The 19,414-nt window shown below is 52.0% G+C and overlaps 1 protein-coding gene across 4 annotated transcripts in view; it reads left to right on the forward strand.

The window, feature by feature from the left end:
- Positions 1 to 19,414, forward strand: part of PHF21B (PHD finger protein 21B) — a 136,688-nt gene that overhangs the window by 95,001 nt on the left and 22,273 nt on the right. For all 4 annotated transcript variants that reach the window (XM_033233633.1, XM_033233635.1, XM_033233636.1 and 1 more), the window contains exons 4-5: positions 3,017 to 3,367; positions 6,002 to 6,142. In XM_033233633.1, the coding sequence (XP_033089524.1) occupies positions 3,017 to 3,367; positions 6,002 to 6,142 (492 nt within the window). The remainder of the gene's footprint in view (positions 1 to 3,016; positions 3,368 to 6,001; positions 6,143 to 19,414) is intronic.

Below are 19,414 nucleotides of genomic sequence, written 5' to 3' on the forward strand. Positions count from 1 at the left end.
GCTGCCAGTGTTGAAGACCAAGATGACCCCTGCCTGTCATGGGACTTGGGGCTGGACAGACTCCCCCAGCTCGAGGATGGCGAGAGGTGGCTACCCTGAGCTCCTCTTCTATGTGGCAGCTTTCCCCAAGTGCCCACTTGAGCTGAATCAGAGTCTAAAGCAGGGGTGGCCAATCTTCTAATCTTTTGGTTTCCCTGGGCCACATTGGAAGAAGAAGAATTGTCTTAGTCTGCACATAAAATATACTAACAGGAGCTGATGAAATAAAGGGGAAAAAATGTCAAAAAAACTCTCATAATGTTTTAAGAAGGTTTGAATTTGTTGGGCCACATTCCAAGCCGTCCTGGGCTGCGTGTAGCCTGTGGTTTGGACAGGCTTGGTCTAGATGGAACAGACAAGGAAAAAGATACTGTGAGTCCAGGGTGATCGGGCCTTGCCAGAAAGAGGCACAGGGGTGACGGGAGCCCTGAGAAGGCTTGCCGTACACCTGGGCATCAAGGAAGGCCTCCTGGAGGAGGCAGTGCTTGAGCTAAGCCTCAGGGTGAGAGGATATTGCAGGACGAGGTGGAGTTAGGCCCCAGAGGGAGCCCCCCAGGAGGAGGGTGCAGGGTGAGAAACAGAGGCAGAGGTTATACGGAGACACCAGAGTCCAAGCACTGAGGGAGGGAGGATGGGGCAGTCCTGGAGGTGGAGAGGCCACTGGGGCCCCTGGGGACCTTAGAGTCGGGCTTCCCCTGTCAGTGACCTGTGGGCAGCAGGGAGCTATGCGAGGCTTCAGAGCAAGGCAGGCTCCAGGGAGAGGCTGCAAATCAAGGCCAGTGCTGTTTCCCTCTGCCCCACACCCACCCTTCCTTCTCTCTCCTTTCTGCCTCCTGGACCTCTGTCTCCATGTTTTTTCCTTGCTGTCTCTGCCCCACAAATGTCTGCACCTGCTGTTGGCCTGCTGGCCTCCAGGATAGTCAGCTAAGGCCAGAAGGTGTCCAGTGCATGCCGGGTCCAGCTGTCGGCTGCTGCTGTTCCAGGTGGCGCACGGGGAACAGAGTAGGCAGCCTGTGATGGGCCCAGCCTCGCGGGGTGACCGCAGACCTGAGAAAGGAGAGAGGGTGGGGACAGGGTGGACCCGGGGGCTTCCTGGCCTGGGGCTGCCCACAGGCCCGGAGACACAGGCAAAAGGGCTATAACCTCCGGGTCCCTCGAAGGTGTTCTCTCTGGGGTGGCTCAGGCCAGACCCTGAGCTCCCAGCTGAGCTTAGTTTCTGTGTCTGACATCTGTGATTGACGCCAGCTCTCCCATGCCCAGAGTCTGCTTATGTAGGGTGGGCGGCCAGGGTCAACCGGAACAGGTGTGCAAAACCCAGATGACCAGGGAGGAGCCGACAGAACACGGAACGGCCACTGCCACAACTGAGGTCCTCACCACCATGGGAGCATCCATCCGCCCCCACACTAGTCCTCTTCAGAGGCGGAGAACAGCATTTTTCCAGCGGGTGACTGTCTCCAGCTGAGGGCGGGCAGGAATGAGAAGGATTCTTTAAAGCCTTTGGTATTAGAGTTTGTGTTGGGCTGTAAGCCTGGCATGGGGGGACAAAGGCCCTGACCTCTGGTGCCAAGGACAGAGTGGCAGGCCCACCTGAACCCAGGCTAGCCACATCGCCTCCCCGTGGTGTGGCCAGGGCCCTGATGTGGGAGGCTGGGCTCTTTTTGCTTAGCACCCAGCATGGCAGGGAACACAGAGGTCACTAGACTCAAGGGCCAGCTCTGTGCCAGGCACTGGCAAGGAGCTGACAGACATGATGCTGTCCAACCGAAGAGCATGCTGTGCCTTGGTGACCTGCCCAAGGCCACAGGGCCCTGTAGGAGCCACCCTGGACCACTCTCTCCACATGCACCACTGGACACAGGGTAGGAGGAGATGGGCGGGGCAGCACAGCACTCTGTGCCCTTCACCGATGCCAGGCAGGCCCTAATGATAACGACTGTAGCATCATTATTACCCGTGAGTCTCCACTGCACACCTCAGTTTGCTCATCTGTAGAATAGGCCAGGACGGCCACCCTGCAGTGCGAACGCAGCGGGGCTCAGGTGAGAAGGCAGGTCGTGCCCCTTCTCCTCGTCCCCTAGTCTCTCAGAGCATGATACTGGCCTGGACCTCCCAGGGTGGGCGTGTCCTCATGTGGGGCATGTGGCGCTCCTGGTTCCATGCATGGGGCCACTGGTGGTGGCTCTGATGGGAATTTCCACCATCAGAAACATTGCTGGGTGTGGGGGTGCTGGCGACAGCCCCCAGTCAGGTACACCCAGCACTTCCTGTGCGTTTTCTTTCTTCCAACCCCCAGTAAGTCTCATTACCTCATGCAGATGAGGGACCTGGTCCAGTTCAGGGGTGTCCCTAGGACCCCAGAGGAGCCAGGATTGGGCACAAACAGTCTGTCCGGAGCCCTGGCCTGAACCACCCGGTGGCTGCCCGGCTGCCCTCTGCTCACCTTCACTATCATTTGAGCCCCGCAGCAGCCACGCGGACTCTGCTCTGGCTTTCATGGGAGCACAGCAGCAGCCCCCACCCAGATTGAGAAGCAGAACTGGGCAAGGCCCAGGAGCCCTCGCAGCCTCTCCCAGACCCTGCCGAGGGGCAGCGCTTTCCAGACTTCCAAAGCCAAAGGGGGCTTTGCCGCTTGGGACTCGATCTGCAGGGCGTCACACTGCACAGACTGTCCCCTCGCGTCCAGGCGCTGCCTTCCCATCCTCCCCACTGCTCCTCACCATCTTCTCTGAGTGCAGCTGGGAGGGCCTTGGGTCCAGAGCAGCCACTCCTGAGCCCCGTGGCCAGTCGGTGCAAGCTCAGGAGGTGGGAGGCGTTGGGGTCGAGGTCTCACCCTCTGTGAGGCCAAGACGTGCTCTGTGCTCTTTCTGATGCTGACTCCTGCCTTGAATATAGGAAGTCTTGGAGCCAGGGCGGCCCCTCCCCTGTGCTCCTGTGTGTCTGCCTGACTGACCACACACCCGTCCCTTCTTCCCAGGTTAGGCCAAAGACTCTGATTCCAGACAGCCTCCCCGTTGCCCCGGGCCGGGACCGGCCACCCAAGCAGCCCCCATCATTCCAGAAGGCCACTGTGGTCAGCGTCAAGAACCCTAGCCCAGCCCTCCCCACCGCCAACAACACTGTCAGCCATGTGCCAGCGCCCGGCAGCCAGCCCCAGGCCCTTGCCGAGCCCGCCGCCCTTGCCTCTCCGCTGAGCAGTGCCGGGGTGGCCTACGCCATCATCTCCACCTCTCCCAGCAATGCCGCCGCCATGGCCCCCAGCACCGCCGTGTCTGTGGTCAGCGACAGCATCAAAGTCCAGCCCCTCCTCATCAGTGCTGACAACAAGGTAAGTGCCCACCAGCAGGCTCCGGAAAGGGTGTGCGGCCGCATACAGGAGGGAAATCTTACGGGAAGGACCAAATGAACAAGCCCAGGCAGAGTGAATGATCAGAAGGCAGAATGATCAAGTGGCCAAATGAATGAATGGGGCAGAAACAGAGGAGCGAATGAATGAATGGAGTGTGATTAAGGGAGTGAATCAGTGCCTGAACAAATGAATGAATATGTGATCCAGAGACAATGTGGCTGAATGAATTAATACCAGTGGAAAAGGAGTGATTGGTCAATGAATGAATTCATTCAAATGATTAACCAATTAATGACGTGTGGCTGAATGAGTGACTGGAAGAGATATTGATTCTCTGTCTCTGCTGGTGCAGTTGGACGGTCAAGGGCTGTTTTTACCCCACTGCCCAAGTGTACAATCTCCCATAATTTTTGCCAAGTTTTAAAACTAAAACTAAGGTCCTCCCGCTGCTCCCCTCCGAGCTTCTGGTGGTTGTGCTGTTTGAGGCCTTCGGGGCTGCCTCATCCCTGCCATCCCCATCTGTGGCCTCTCTGTTCCCCATTTGGGGTCTTCCAGGCCGCCCCTCTCTTGCTTCTGGCTGGGGTGCCTTCTGCTTCCCCGGCCTGGATGACGGCCGACCCTCATGTGACCTGGTGCTGTTGCACTCAGTGCATTCCCGGGAGTCCCTTGCTTCCAGGCTCTCCCGCCCACTGAGGGCCCCTCAGAGAATTTGCAGTCTGAAGAGTTGTCATGGGCCATGGCGGGATGGCAGGTGTGTCCCAGGAGGGCACCTGATCCAGACAAGGTGCTTAGCAGATGTCAGAAGGAGCATGTCTGTTTCACTGCAACTGCACCAGCATTTGATGTTGGCCATTTAAACACTTCTTTGTCCATTTACTAGACACACACAGATGCCTCGTTGTTGAAAGCTGAGTTCCCTTGGTTACTGTTAAGCTTGAATGTTTTTCTTAGACTTAAGAATTCTATCTTCTGGCCGGGCGCGGTGGCTCAAGCCTGTAATCCCAGCACTTTGGGAGGCCGAGACAGGCGGATCACGAGGTCAGGAGATCGAGACCCTCCTGGCTAACGCAGTGAAACCCCGTCTCTACTAAAAAAATACAAAAAAACTAGCCGGGCGAGGTGGCGGGCGCCTGTAGTCCCAGCTACTCGGGAGGCTGAGGCAGGAGAATGGCGTAAACCCGGGAGACGGAGGTTGCAGTGAGCTGAGATCCGGCCACTGCACTCCAGCCTGGGCGGACAGAGCGAGACTCCATCTCAAAAAAAAAAAAAAAAAGAATTCTATCTTCTCATGGGTGACTTGAGAATGTTCTTTGTCTTTTTTCCTATTGGAGATCTTAATGTTTTTCTTCCCATGATATAAAAAGAAACATTTTTTTTCCATACAGAGATTTGGGGATTTTAAAAATGTGATACAAAGAGGAAGGCAGAGCTTCCCTTAAGCCAGCAGAAAAATGGGACATATTTTCTCTTTGTGCTCAGAAGCCTCCAATTCATCAGACAGTCACCACCTGTGCTTAGGGGAAAACAAACCAAAAAAACCCCCAAGTTCAAGTAATTCCTCGTTTAAACCAGACTGTGACTGATGGATCCTGGAGAATTCCTCTTCTTGGAGCCATGAACACTAACAATTCTTTCCCAATCTCCTGTCCAAAAAATTAAATGGTGGCGCTAGAGATGCAGCGGATCCTGGCCCAGGGAGAGGCTGGGCTGGATGGGTGGATTTCAAGCTGATTTTCAGCATCACACCCTTTCATCAAACCTGAGCATCCCCTGAGCCCCGAGGAAGGCTGGCTAAGGGGGGCCGGCGCAGGGTGGTATCTGAAGACCCCCTACCCCTTCCCCATCCACCACATGAGAGGCCTCATGGCAGTGAAAAAACTAGAACGTTATTCCCACCTGTGTCCCCAAGCCAGGCTTGTGTGTCTCAGGCGCTGTGGTGTGGGGAGGGAGAAACGGAGCCAGGCCGACCTGAGGGGTTCCCAGCCCCTCTGCCTCCTGACTAGATGGCCTCAGGCCAGGAGCAAGTCTGAGCTCTCGTGGCCTCAGTTCATCGCACCTGAGATGGGATGAGAAGTCCTCGCTGCCTGAGTGTGCATGGCCTCCCTGGGGGGAGGTGTGGCTAGTTTTCACTGATGACCAACCTGACTTTCAGAAGCAGTGACTCCCCTGAGGCCACACAGCTGGGACGCGGTGGGGCAGGACTGGAACCCAGGCCTTCCCAGTTCCTAAACCAGTCTGGCTTCTCATGCAGACCCTCCCCATGGTGAAAAAGGTGTGTCAGGAGGGGCAGGTGCTGGACACACAGGGGTGCAAACCACTCAGTTCCCGGGAATCCTCCCTCCTAGGATGGCCCAGCCCAGGCTCTGTGCTCCCCATCCCCTGCCCTGTGCCCTATCAGCTACCTCCCCAGCCCCCTTCACTCTTCCATTCCTCCCCGTGCCCCTCACCCTCACTCTCCAGCCTCCTCCACCCCTCCTCTCTTCCCTCACCCCTCCCTCCCCATCACTGTCCCCTCTGCCTCTCCTCTCTCTCCCTCACCCCTCCCTGCCCTCTCTCTCCCTCACCCCTCCCTCCCCATCACTGTCCCCTTCACCCCTCCATGGCTTCTTCCAGGTCATCATCATTCAGCCTCAAGTGCAGACGCAGCCCGAGAGCACGGCAGAGTCGCGGCCGCCCACAGAGGAGCCATCTCAGGGAGCTCAGGCCACCAAAAAGAAGAAGGAAGACCGGCCCCGGACCCAGGAGAACCCTGAGGTAGGACAGCCCTCTCCGGAGGGCCCAGGCCCTGCTCAGCCTGCAGGTGCCGTCTGAGGCCGCTGTGTGTAGCGGGGATGGCCTCACTATGGGGTGGTGCCGACAAGCCACGGGCACAGCTGCCCTGTGCAGTGGGCAACCAGGATGGGGCCTTGCCCAGCAAGCTCAGGTGTCAACTGTTCTATCTCAGGGAGGCACTGACGGAACGGCAGTGTGGGGCGGTAGTTAGCACAAATTTTAGAACCATGCTGCATGGGTCCTGCACTGCCGGTTTCCAGCGGTGTGACCGTGAGCAGCTCGTGTCTGTTTGCTCATCTGTACGGCGGGAATGGCAGGGCCTCCTTCCTCACAGGGCTGCTGAGAGGATTCTGCGAGTTCATGTTTGCTGAGCCCCTGGACAGCACCTGGTGGGGACTTTTGGTCATTACAGCCCATCCCAGGGGCCCCGGCTGTGGACCCCTCCGTCCTGAGTCCAGGAGGGAAAGGGGCTCCTCTGGGCAGCACATAGCCCCGAAGCGGTGCCTGCCTCGTCTCTGCCATGGCCAGTCCTTGGTGTGTGCAGGACCCTGGGCACTGTAGAAGTAGCTGTGCCCCAGGCTGGCATGAGAGGTGCAGATGTCTCTGGAAGGTGCCTGGAGAACTTGCCAGAAATTGCCTGTATCTCCACCTCCCACACACATCCTCTGAAGGAGGCCAGATAAATAAGCTCATATTGAACCATCCAAATACATAGTGGACATGCAATCCCTGCACTGATGGTGGCACAGGGACAGCAGCTGACTCAGGGCCATCCTTTGCTGAACTGGTGGTGGCAACAGGTGTACTGCAGCTTGGTCCTCGGCATCCTAGGCCAGCACCAGCCCCGCATCCTCCACTCTGGGTCTTTCCATTCAACCCTTCCACCCAGGTTCCTTTTCTTTTCTTCCTTTCTGTCTTTTTTTTTTTTTTTTTGAGATAGAGTCTCACTCTTTGACTCATGCTGGAGTGCATTGGCAGCATCATAACTCACTGCAGCCTCAGCCTCCCAGGCTCAAGTGATCCTCCCACCTCAGCCTCCCAAGTAACTGGGACCACAGGTGTGCACCACCACTCCTGGCTAATTTTTTTTTTTTTTTTTGAGATGGAGTCTCGCTCTGTCGCCCAGGCTGGAGTGCAGTGGCTGGATCTCAGCTCACTGCAAGCTCTGCCTCCTGGGTTTATGCCATTCTCCTGCCTCAGCCTCCCAAGTAGCTGGGACTACAGGCGCCCGCCACCTCGCCCAGCTAGTTTTTTGTATTTTTTTTGAGTAGGGATGGGGTTCACCGTGTTAGCCAGGATGGTCTCGATCTCCTGACCTCGTGATCTGCCTGTCTCGGCCTCCCAAAATGCTGGGATTACAGGCTTGAACCACTGTGCCCGGCCCTGGCTTATTTTTTAATGTTTTGTAGAGACAGGGTGTATTAGTCTGTTTTCATGCTGCTGATAAAGACATACCCAAGACTGAGCAATTTACAAAGGAAAGAGGTTTAATGGAGAACTAACAGTTCCACGTAGCTGGGGAACCCTCACAATCATGGCGGAAGACAAGGAGGAGCAAGTCACATCTTACATGGATGGCAGCAGGCAAAAAGAGAGCTTGTGTAGGGAAGCTCCCGTTTTTTAAACACATCAGATCTTGTGAGACCTATTCACTATCACAAGAACAGCCTGGGAAGGACCCGCCCCATGATTCAGTTACTTCCCACCAGGTCCCTCCTACAACATGTGAGAATTCCAGATGAGATTTGGGTGGGGACACAGCCAAACCCCCATATCATTTTGCCCCTGGCTCCTCCCACATCTCATGTCTTCGTATTTCAAAACCAATCATGCCTTCCCAACAGTCCCTCAAAGTCTTATCTCATTTCAACATTAACCTCAAAAGTCCACAATCCAAAGTCTCATCCAAGGCAAGACAAGTTGCTTCCGCCTATGAGCCTATAAAATCAAAAGCAAGTTAGTTATTTCCTAGATACAATGAGGGTACAGACACTGGGTAAATACAGCCATTCCAAATAGGAGAAATTGGTGAAAACAAAGGGGCTACAGGCCCCATGAGAGTCTGAAATCCAGTGGGCCAGTTAAACCTTAAAGCTCCAAAATTATCTCCTTTGACTCCATGTCTCACATCCAGGTCATGCTGATTCAAGAGGTGGGCTCCCACAGCCTTGAGCAGCTCTGCTGCTGTGGCTTTGCAGGGTACAGCCTCTCTCCTGGCTGCTTTCACCAGCTGGCTTTGAGTGTCTGCAGCTTTTCCAGGTGCATGGTACAAGCTGTCGGTGGATCTACCATTCTGGTGTCCAGAGGACAGTGGCACTCTTCTCACAGCTCCACTAGCCAGTGCCCCAGTAGAGACTCTGTGTAGGGGCTCCAACTCCACATTTCCCTTCTGCACTGCCCAACCAGAGATTCTCCATGAGGGCTCTGCCCCGGCAGCAAACTTCTACCTGGACATCCAAGCATTTCCATACATCCTGTGAAATCTAGGCCGAGGTTCCTAAACCTTAATTCTTGACTTCTGTGCACCCGCAGGCTCAACACCATGTGAAAGCTGCCAAGGCTTGGGCTTCCACCCTCTGAAGCAACAGGCTGAGGGGTACCTTGGCCCCTTTTAGTCATGGCTGGAGCGGCTGGGATGAAGGGCACCAAGTCCCTAGACTGCACACAGCAGAGGGACCCTGGGCCCAACCTAAGAAACCATTTTTTCCTCCTAAACTTCTAGGTCTGTGATGGGAGGGGCTGTTGCAAAGGTCTCTGACATGCCCTGCAGACATTTTCCCCACCGTCTTGGTGATTAACATTCGGCTCCTCGTTACTTATGCAAATTTTTGCAGCCAGCTTGAATTTCTCCTCAGAAAATGGGATTTTCTTTTCTATCGTATTGTCAGGCTGCACATTTTCTGAACTTTTATGCTCTGTTTCCCCTTTTAAAACTGAATGCCTTTAACAGCACCCAAGTCACCTCTTGAATGCTTTGCTGCTTAGAAGTTTTTTCTGCCAGATACCCTAAATCATCTTTCTCGAGTTCAAAGTTCCATAGGTCTCTAGGGCAGAGGCAAAATGCCACCAGTCTCTTTGCTAAAACGTAACAAGAGTCACCTTTGCTCCAGTTCCCAACAAGTTCCTCGTCTCCATCTGAGACCACCTCAGCCTGACCTTATTGTTCATCTCACTATCAGCATTTTCCTCAAAGCCATTTAACAAATCTCTAGGAAGTTCTGAACTTTTCCACATTTTTCTGTCTTCTTCTGAGCCCTCCAAACTGTTTCAACCTCTGCCTGTTACCCAGTTCCAAAGTCATTTCCACATTTTGGAGTGTCTTTTCAGCGACATCCCACTCTACTGGTACCAATTTATTATATTAGTCCGTTTTCATGCTGCTGGTAAAGACATACCTGAGACTGGGCAGTTCACAAAGGAAAGAGGTTTAATGGAGAACTCACAGTTCCACGTGGCTGGGGAAGCCTCACAATCATGGCAGAAGGAAAGAAGGAGCAAGTCACATCTTACATGGATGGCAACAAGCAAAGAGAGAGCTTGTGCAGAGAAACTCCCATTTTTTTTTTTTTCTTTTTTTTTTGAGACGGAGTCTCGCTCTGTCGCCCAAGCTGGAGTGCAGTGGCCGGATCTCAGCTCACTACAAGCTCCGCCTCCCGGGTTCACACCATTCTTCTGCCTCAGCCTCCCGAGTAGCTGGGACTACAGGTGCCCGCCACCTCGCCCGGCTAGTTTTTTGTACTTTTTAGTAGAGACGGGGTTTCACCGTGTTAGCCAGGATGGTCTCAATCTCCTGACCTTGTGATCTGCCCGCCTCGGCCTCCCAAAGTGCTAGGATTACAGGCTTGAGCCACCGCGCCCGGCTGGAAACTCCCATTTTTAGACCCATCAGATCTCGTGATACTTATTCACTCTCATGAGAACAGCACGGGAAAGACCTGCCCCATGATTTAATTACCTCTCACCAGGTCCCTCCCACAATACATGGGAATTCAAGATGAGATTTGGATGGGGACACAGCCAGACCATATCACAGGGTCTCTCCATGTTGCCCAGGCTGGTCTTGAGCTCCTGGCCTCCAGCCTCAAGTGATCCTCCTGCCTCAGCCTCCTAAAGTACTGGGATTACAAGTGTAAGCCACCAAGCTCAGACTCGGTTCCCTTTTCCCTCCCTGCTGTGCCCTTCATTCCACAAGATTGAGATGAGACATGTGGCCCCCCAGGAGTGGTTTCTGTCCACCCTATCCCCACCTGCAGCGCCCTGCCCCAGACCTCCTGCGCCCCTGCAGCTCCCAACGATTCTTCCCATCAATGTACTGTCGTTACCAAAGGAAACCTGTTGTGCATCCCTTCACTCTTTCCTTTAGTTGTTCAACACGCCTTTTGAGTTTGCTCCCTGCCAGGTTCCGTGCCAAAGGCTAGGGACGTCAGGATGCTGGCAGCCGTGGTCCTTGCCCTTGGGAAACTCGCTTCCATGGGTAAAGACAGAGATGGCTACAAAGGACTCTAATGGGTTCAAAAACCCATGTGTCACGAGAGAATTCTAAATGAAGTGCTGCAGGAGATGAGGGCAGAGGAAGAGAGCTGTTTCCTCCTGGAAGGACTGAGGAAGGCTTTAGAGAGAAGGTACATGGTCTACAGGGGTAGAAGAGTTGCCAGGATCCAGCAGAGAACAGGAGGCAGAGGGATAGCTCACCAGCCGGAGGGTACTGCATAGGCAGTAGCACAGGAGTGGGAAAGGACTCCACACACCCAGACTAGTCAGCTGGGCTTTCGGACTGCAGTAGGGGATGAAGACAGACGTTGGAACCTGGTCCTGGAGGGCCTGAATGCAGGCTGCCAAAGTGGAGCTTTATTCTTAGGTAATGGGGAGCCATGGAATATCTTTGAGCAGAAGAATGACTTGATTATTGTCCTTCGACACATCTAAAAAGCCAGTGAAATCAAGTAGCTGGTAAGTGAGGCTACAGCGTGAAGCACGTCTCCTCTGTGGCCCTGGGCGTAGTCGTCTCAAGAAAGTCTGTTCCATTCTGTGGCAGTGTCTGCACCTACGTGTGCACGGTGAGGCCCTGGCCCAGCTCGCAGCCCAAGGCTCCCATGGTGACCCTCCTGTCCTCTCTCGGGGTTCAGCTGCACCCTTAATATTGGGGAAATTATTCTGGGTGCGTTCTCTTTGTTGTCTCAAAGTATTTAATATATCTTATTGTGCATTTATACAATTAGTATAATTACATCTAATTACATAATTAGCGTAAACATATGCGATGACTTAAATAGATAGAACTTGCAATTACAGCATGTCTGGAGATAAAAATCCTTATTAAAATTTATTTTAAAAGAGGACCAAGGCCGGGCGCGGTGGCTCACACCTGTATTCCCGGCACTTTGGGAGGCCGAGGTGGGCAGATCACTTGAGGTCAGGAGTTCAAGACCAGCCTGGTCAAATGGTGTAATCCCATCTCTACAAAAATACAAAAAATTAGCCAGACATGGTGCCACATACCTGTAATCCCAGCTACTTGGGAGGCTGAGGCAGGAGAGTCACTTGAACCTGGGAGGCAGAGGTTGCGGTGACCGAATATGGCGCCACTGCACTCCAGCCTGGGTGACAGAGCAAGACTCCATCTCATATACATACATACATACCAAGAAGAGCTGTGCTGCACAGACTGCTGGACCTTGAACCTGTCAATGAAGTGTCTGAGTTAGAGCCTGGAAGCCGGACAGCAGCACCTGCCCCTAGAAACGTCATGGGATAAGCCAGGGTCAGGCGGTAGGGGTGTGGATTTTTGTGAACAGACATGGGTGGTGTTTGTGCAACTCCACTGTCACCGCATCTCTCCAGAAAGTGGCACTCGCCCTCAGCAGGGCACATGCGGGACGGCCAGCCCGAGGGTTGCTCAGAGCCACACTGAATGGCAACAGGGCTGCAGCAGAAGGGGACGTCGAGTCCAGCAGTGTCCCAGAGTGACCCGTGCACCATGGGGAGGAATATTTCAGTAGCTCTCGGACTCCACAAGGTCTATGCAGGGAACGGCAGAATGAGATAGGACCACCTAGGAGAGCGCTAGCTGCTGCCTGTCCATGCTCAGCGTGCATCAGTTTCAGGCCTCACAGGAAGGGACTGTTGTTAGTCCGTGGTACAGATGGGGATGTGGAGGCCGAGAAGCACTGATCCTCCTCAGAGGTGGGAGCCACCCCCAGGCATCTGACTGCAGAGCCTGCGGTCTGTGCCGTGAAGCCTTGCCCCTGAGATACCGCCTGTGCCTTTGGTCAGGCTGAGTGGAGGTCAGGTGTGGGGTCAGAACCGACTCCCTGGGACCCGAACTGCTCAGTCGTGAAGAGGCTGTACGGTACTTTGGATTCTCATCCTTCCCTGATTTTCCCACTTGCAGCTCACAGCTTTTCCTCCATATAAAGATTATGGGTGTGAAAAGGGCCACATTACCAGCCTTCCCAGGGGGCCACAAGGCTGGCCTCACCCAGAGCCCCTGCACTTCCCAGAGATTCCAGCAGGTCAGTGGATCATGGGATTGTGTTCCTGGTCCTACATCCCTCTTTGCTCTGGCTGCTAGGGAGCTCACAGGCCAGTCTGTGTCCCACCACCTCTAATAATTGTTAGGGCCTATGACATGACTTCACCTTACTTTCCTAGGTTTACTATCCTTTCTCCTTTCTTCCTTGTTTACTGTCTGTTTCAGCACGTTGTACAAATGCCCCACAAAGCCTTTTCCCGGAATCAGGATGGATATCAGTAATGACCGCTTACCTTTTAGCTGTGTTCCGCCCTTCCTGTGACCAAGGCCAAAACCTCCTTGAAGGGCCTGTCCTTTTATGTGTGGCTGAGACTGCCCTGCTCATTCCTGAGGACACTTGCGCATCTGCTCTTCCAGGTCACAGCCAGGGAAGCCAAAGTCTCTCGTGATCCTAAGCCCAGGGCTCCCAGACCCTGCACATCCCACACCCCACTCCGCACCACGCACGTGCAGGACGCTGAACACGGCTGGGCTATTCACCCCACACAAGCACACACAGGTGGATCGTGTCCCCTTTAGGACTGGCAGACCACAGGCTCAGAGCGACTTGCCCAAGGTCGTAGCTGCAACTGAGCTTGAGCCAGCCAGGCCGCGACCTCACATCTCTAGCCTTTCTGCCATCCCTCAGATGCCTCCTGATTTCAGCCATAACAGAAAATGACACCGACAGCAATACACAGAGAGTGGGGACCCAGGAAGCAACTCAGAGTGGAGGTGGAGGCCGGGGGTGGGTGGAGGCTGGGGGTGGGTGGGGCCACCGTCAGACTGAGGTTCCCCGGCTGCCAGGCTGCCCTGGGGTTTCTCACAGCGAGAGTGAGGTTGCGGCACGGATGTGCTTTCTAGCAGGCTCCTCGCATCTACGATGCTCTATAACCCGTGACATGCGTGCACCCACAGGTGTCAAGGTGATGGACAGTGGAAGCTCAGGGATGTGAGGTGGCAGTGTCCACTGCAGGGCAGCAGCCATCACCTCATGCTGATCACCACTGAGCCTCGCGACTGGCTCTGCTTCCCCTTCCTTCTCCCCCTGTCCTCACGGCAGCTGCACAGTAGACGGGGCAGGAATTACGAGGTTCATTTTACAGATGAGGAAGCTGAGGCTCAGAGCTAAACCACATGTACGATCACGGGGCTGCATGCTAAGTTCAGACAGAACCTGGGCTTCTGGCTCCCGACCCGGGGCGCTCTCTGCTCGCTCCTGTCCCAAGGCCTACAGCCTTCCTTAGGACAGAGCTGCAGCCCTCCGTGTGGCTACCTGTTCTGGCCTCAGCCGGCATCTGAATGAGTCTGGCTGCCCTCAGATCAGCACAGGCCCTGCAAAGGGCAGTCGGAGCAAGGTCTCAGCCCTGCAGCTCTCTGGGCAAGCCCTGTTCACACACACGTTTTGGCCCTGTGTCCGGCCCTCCTTCCTGTCTCATATCTGCCCAGGGCTACTGCAGTGGATCCCGGCCGGTCTCCCTGCCTCTGGTTGGCTTCCTCCCTGTCTATCCACCCAGCAAATGATCTTTCCAATATTCGGAAATAACTAAGTCACTCCCTCTCTTGAAATCCATCCAAGCACCCAGTCCGTCAGGAAGACCCTGGGTTCTCACGTGAATGGACACCTCTGTTTCAAACCCACGGCAACCCCAGATACAGTGGAGAGAGAGAGGATAATGATGGAGCTAATGTTGCTGTGTCCCTAAAACATGGCAGCCAGGGACCCACACCCTTGGCTGCCGGGCTCCAGGTTCGGAATTGAGCAAGGGTGACCCTGAGGGTGGGCAGCTCACACAGGGCAGCGAGTTCCAAGAATTCCTTGGGTAAGAGACGAGTGGACCAGGCTTCTCTGCTGGTCTGGGCCACGAGCGGACCTGGGGAGCTGGCCAGCACTGAGGCAATTGCAAACTTGCTGAAAGGGAAACTTGGGTGTAAGGGAGAGAAAAAGAAAGACATTGTGCCCAGATGAGTCTTGACAGAATTCTCACATATATGAGATCTCACGCCAAGGGTGGTGATCAATGAAATCAACATTTGGAACATGAATTTATTCCAGATGAAGTGAACTGTGCTAAACACTCTAGCAACAGCTTTTAAATAAGTGTGTTTAGGATGCACAAAGAAAGGAGTAATATCTAGAAATAAATAAGGAATAATGAAGCAGAAAAATCAAGGAAATAAAGCAAGATTAGATGAACATACAAATTTGAAAATCTGAATTCCTTAAAAAGAACCTGGCCGGGCGCGGTGGCTCAAGCCTGTAATCCCAGCACTTTGGGAGGCCGAGATGGGTGGATCACGAGGTCAGGAGATCGAGACCATCCTGGCTAACACGGTGAAACCCCGTCTCTACTAAAAATACAAAAAACTAGCCGGGCGAGGTGGCGGGCGCCTGTAGTCCCAGCTACTCGGGAGGCTGAGGCAGGAGAATGGCGTAAACCCGGGAGGCGGAGCTTGCAGTGAGCTGAGATCTGGCCACTGCACTCCAGCCTGGGTGACAGAGCGAGACTCCGCCTCAAAAAAAAAAAAAAAAAAAAACCTAATTAAACAAAGGATATATAAAACTAAAAGAACTTTCTTTGAATTTCATATACTTTTCCCCCTTCTGCCTCTGGTGTCCCTTACCATGAAAAGCATGGCAATGAGATGACATTTGAAAAGCTTACTAGATGGCAGGAACAGAGATAATTAGTGCTTTTGAACAGGACACCATGCATGGGGCACAGAGATGCAAACATGTGAAAGAAAAACTGCAGGAGCAGGCAGGGACAGAAAGCAAGTGGGGAAACCTAGGGTTCACCTCCTGGAGCTTTCAGCAGGAGGGAGTGGGTGTGGGGCAACGGGGCAGGTGGAGAAGCAAAGCTGAAGAATGTCCCAGGATTGAAGAGCATCAGTTTGAGTTTTTAGATCAAAAGTAGACTCCATCTCTCAGGTGTGATTAATAAAACCAAATCTAGGAGGCTAGAAATTCATGTCAAAGAGAAAAATCATAAAAAACGACCAGGGCAAAAACAGCAGAATGACAGATGTGCTGGGGCCCTCCAGCAGCCTCAGCCAGACGACCACGGAGCAATAAATATCTGCAGACTGCCAAGGGAAAGTCGTTGCCAACTCAGTGTTTTATACCCAGTTAAGTTGTTTTTCAAGAGCAAGGGCAAAAGACATTTTGCACATAGGAAGACGAAGGGTTTTATCACCCACAGACCATCCTTAAAAGAACTGTGCTTTAGCCAGAAGATAGATGAAGCCAGAGACAGCCAGTGGGTGTAAGAAACAACTGAGTGTATAGACTGTTAAATTACAGGTAGATGTATTTAAGTGTAGACTGAAAAAAAAAATCCAGTTTTGTTTTACAAAGCAGATGAAAGGAAAATTATAGGCAACAAAAATTGATTGGAGGTGATGTTTTAGAGGGAGGGAGAACATGCCAAGAGCAGTGTAATTTGGGGAAGAATAATAAAAATATTAACTCCATCCTTCATTAGAAGAGTGTATAGTTAGAAACATGTGCTCAAAACATTTAGGCTAATCAGTGAAAACAATGTAACGCCACCTATAATTTCTAAATCAGCAGAGGAAAAAAAGTGAACGTGGAGCTTTTTCCCCAAGAAGTAGGAAATGAAAAAATAGAAAGGATACACTGAAAATACAAATAAAGTGGAGGAAATAAGTCCAAATAACTCAGTAACCATAATACATGCAAATGAAATCTTCCTACTTTTAGAGAAATGAAAACAGGCTTAAAAACAACCCAATCCAGTTGTATGCTGCTTGTCAGAGGCATACCTAAATAAAAAAACACCAGAAAGGTCGAAAGGAATGAAAAAGACATGTTAATGTGAATACTAAAGGTGGAACATCCATCAAGATAATTTAACAGTCACAAACTTATGTGCACCATAGCAGCATCGTTTGGGATATGTATTTGGTGCAAACGTATTGCACAATTACTTTGCACCAGCCTAATAGCAGAATTGTAAGGCAACAAATTTGACAAATCCACAGAACACAGTTTTAAACACATGTCTATCAGAATGAAGCCAGTCGATCCCACAGGGCAAAAAGACTTGGCTGAGCTTCCAGTAGGAACAGAGCAGCTACTTAGAACTGAGACTCTCCCTGCATCCCATATAAACTAATAGCAACAAGATTTTTTTTCTTCATTTTGCAGATTTCAGACATGAGCAGAGCATCAGCAGACTGGGCAAGAAGCGTTAGTGTCGTCAGAAGCAGCAGAGGTCAGGGCTGGGCAGCAAGCTGACGGTGCAGTGAGCAGTGACCAGGAGTGGTGTAGGAGACTCTAGGGAGGGCCAAGGAGCCACAGGCTGCAGAAGAAGTCAGTGGCATGTACTCCCTGAAGATCAGAAGTCCATCTTGAAGTGCAAAAGGAAGGAGAGTGTCTGAGCCGGCTTTAGCTTAGATAGGGCCGGGTCAGGCGAAAGCTGAGCCTGAGATAATATAGAATGTGCTGGAGGAGAGAGTGCTTGGTGTTGTCAGGTCTTAGAAAGTGCCAGGCAAAATATGCCTCCTGGAGGGATTGCACCTGCAATCTGTAAGGCATCCAGGATCAGGGAAGGTGGCAGAAACACTCTTTGACCATGAGGGAGAGGCAGAGGAGGCGTGGTTAACAGGAGAATCCCACTGAGGGATGAAGAATGAAGTCAATTGCCTCGGCAGGAGAGGCAGAGCCTGTGAGTTGCTTTTAGAAGGCTAATGTAATCCCTTTCCCACCTGCTACAAATCTCCAGTCTAGGAAAATTCAGCTCATTTAGTTATGTTTAACAACAAAACATCAATATGAAGCTGCGATAAGCAAAAAATACAGGAAAGAGAAGCTATTTTTACCATAAGATAAAGAATACTAGGAAAAAAATTTTGATCTTCTGCTGTGATTATTTTTAAAAAAGAAACTTAATAAAGCAATCAGCACTAAGAAGGAACCTACAGGCCGGGTGCGGTGGCTCAAGCCTGTAATCCCAGCACTTTGGGAGGCCGAGACGGGTGGATCACGAGGTCAGGAGATCAAGACCATCCTGGCTAACACCGTGAAACCCCGTCTCTACTAAAAAATACAAAAAACTAGCCGGGCGAGGTGGCAGGCGCCTGTAGTCCCAGCTACTCGGGAGGCTGAGGCAGGAGAATGGCGTAAACCGGGAGGCGGAGCTTGCAGTGAGCTGAGATCTGGCCACTGCACTCCAGCCTGGGCGACAGAGCGAGACTCCGTCTCAAAAAAAAAAAAAAAAAAAAAAAAAAAAAGGAACCTACACAGCTAAGATAACACAGATTTATGGAGAGATAGCTAAGTGGCTAAATTACTGGAGAGAATGAACCATGAGCTATAATTATTCACAAAAAAAAATAATAAAACCACCCCAGAAATGGATGCATAGCTGAATGAACACAGAGGGCCATGGATACAGCAGAAGACATGGTAAGGGACACCAGAGACAGAAGGGGGAAAAGTATATGAAATTCAAAAAATAGTTCTTTTAGTTTTATATATTCTTTGTTTAATTAGATTCCTCTTAAGAAATTTAGAACACCAATTTGTGAGGATAAATTCCATTCATCAGGGCAAACACAGATCTCAGGTAGCCCTGGAGCTGAGGAATAAGTTTGATATTCGGTAAAATTTGTGAGTCCACAGCTTTTTGATGATCGATCTTGCACTGCCCTGTAATCTTCTCTGTTTCTGTGTCGAAGAGCTCACCTTCCTGGTATCTGGGGTTCTGCAGCTGCTGCTGCTTGAAGTAAGCGTTAGTAAGGTGTATTGGGATTGTCACATAGCTGATAAATTTTGGTTGAGGCGGCAATGGCAAATTCCCAATGTGTCCTCAATTGAGGACTAGAGGCCCAGACACAAGTAGCAGCCACTGCCCAGCTCTGCAGAAAAACCCCCTGCCCTCTTGCTTCTGTGGCACCCAGTGAGGAGGATCAGAAGGTCCCAGGGGTGATGCTGGCTTGCAGTTTTCTCCCATGATGACTGAAGGCTTTTTGCCACGACTCAATAGCTTCCAAGGCATATCTTCAGTAGGAGAATAGGCATTTTGTGAAGTTGAACCACACAGATACCACCATTTTTGTCACCACCAACTGTAACAGTTGTTAGAACCTTCTCCTTTTTCTTTTCAACCTTGGGTTTAGCGGCTGAGTACTTCCTCTTGTGCATGGCCTTTCTAGAATACATAGCAGATTGGGAATACCTGCCAATTCCTCTGACAAGGATGGGATTTCAACTTCAGTGGGGCTTCCCCCTTCTTGGGCTTTTTATCTTTGAGGTTCCCCCTTTTCACCTTGCCACTAGCATCAGCCTTCTTGGCTTTGGGTTTCTTCTCCTTAGTATCCAACGTCTCACTGTCTTGCAAGACAGGAAAGAGAAAAATGAGTTTTTAAGTTTCATAGTAAGTGAAACCTATGGGAGGTAAGCAAAGAAGATACCACACATGTATAATGGGAGGCATCAAAGAAGGAAACCAGAATGATGAAATCGTGTCCATAATTTCCTGCAATGAGGTGAATTTGGCTGTCCTGTGGTTGGCATTGGCTCCTGTTTCCTGTTCATAACCTGTCCTCAAATGAGTGTGGGTGAAGGGGGACTCGGGGAGAGGAAGATGGTGTGAGGAAGCAGAGGCACCACATTCCCAGTGTTCTCCCAGCCCAGCCTTCCCAGGTCAGGCAAGTAGAACAGCTGCCAGCAGCTCAGGACATCTTAGAGTCCCTGCCACTGTCCAGTTAGTTAGACA

This window comes from Trachypithecus francoisi, unplaced genomic scaffold (genome assembly GCF_009764315.1).
Source record: "Trachypithecus francoisi isolate TF-2019V2 unplaced genomic scaffold, Tfra_2.0 Lachesis_group14, whole genome shotgun sequence".
Classification (NCBI taxonomy): Eukaryota; Metazoa; Chordata; class Mammalia; order Primates; family Cercopithecidae; genus Trachypithecus; species Trachypithecus francoisi.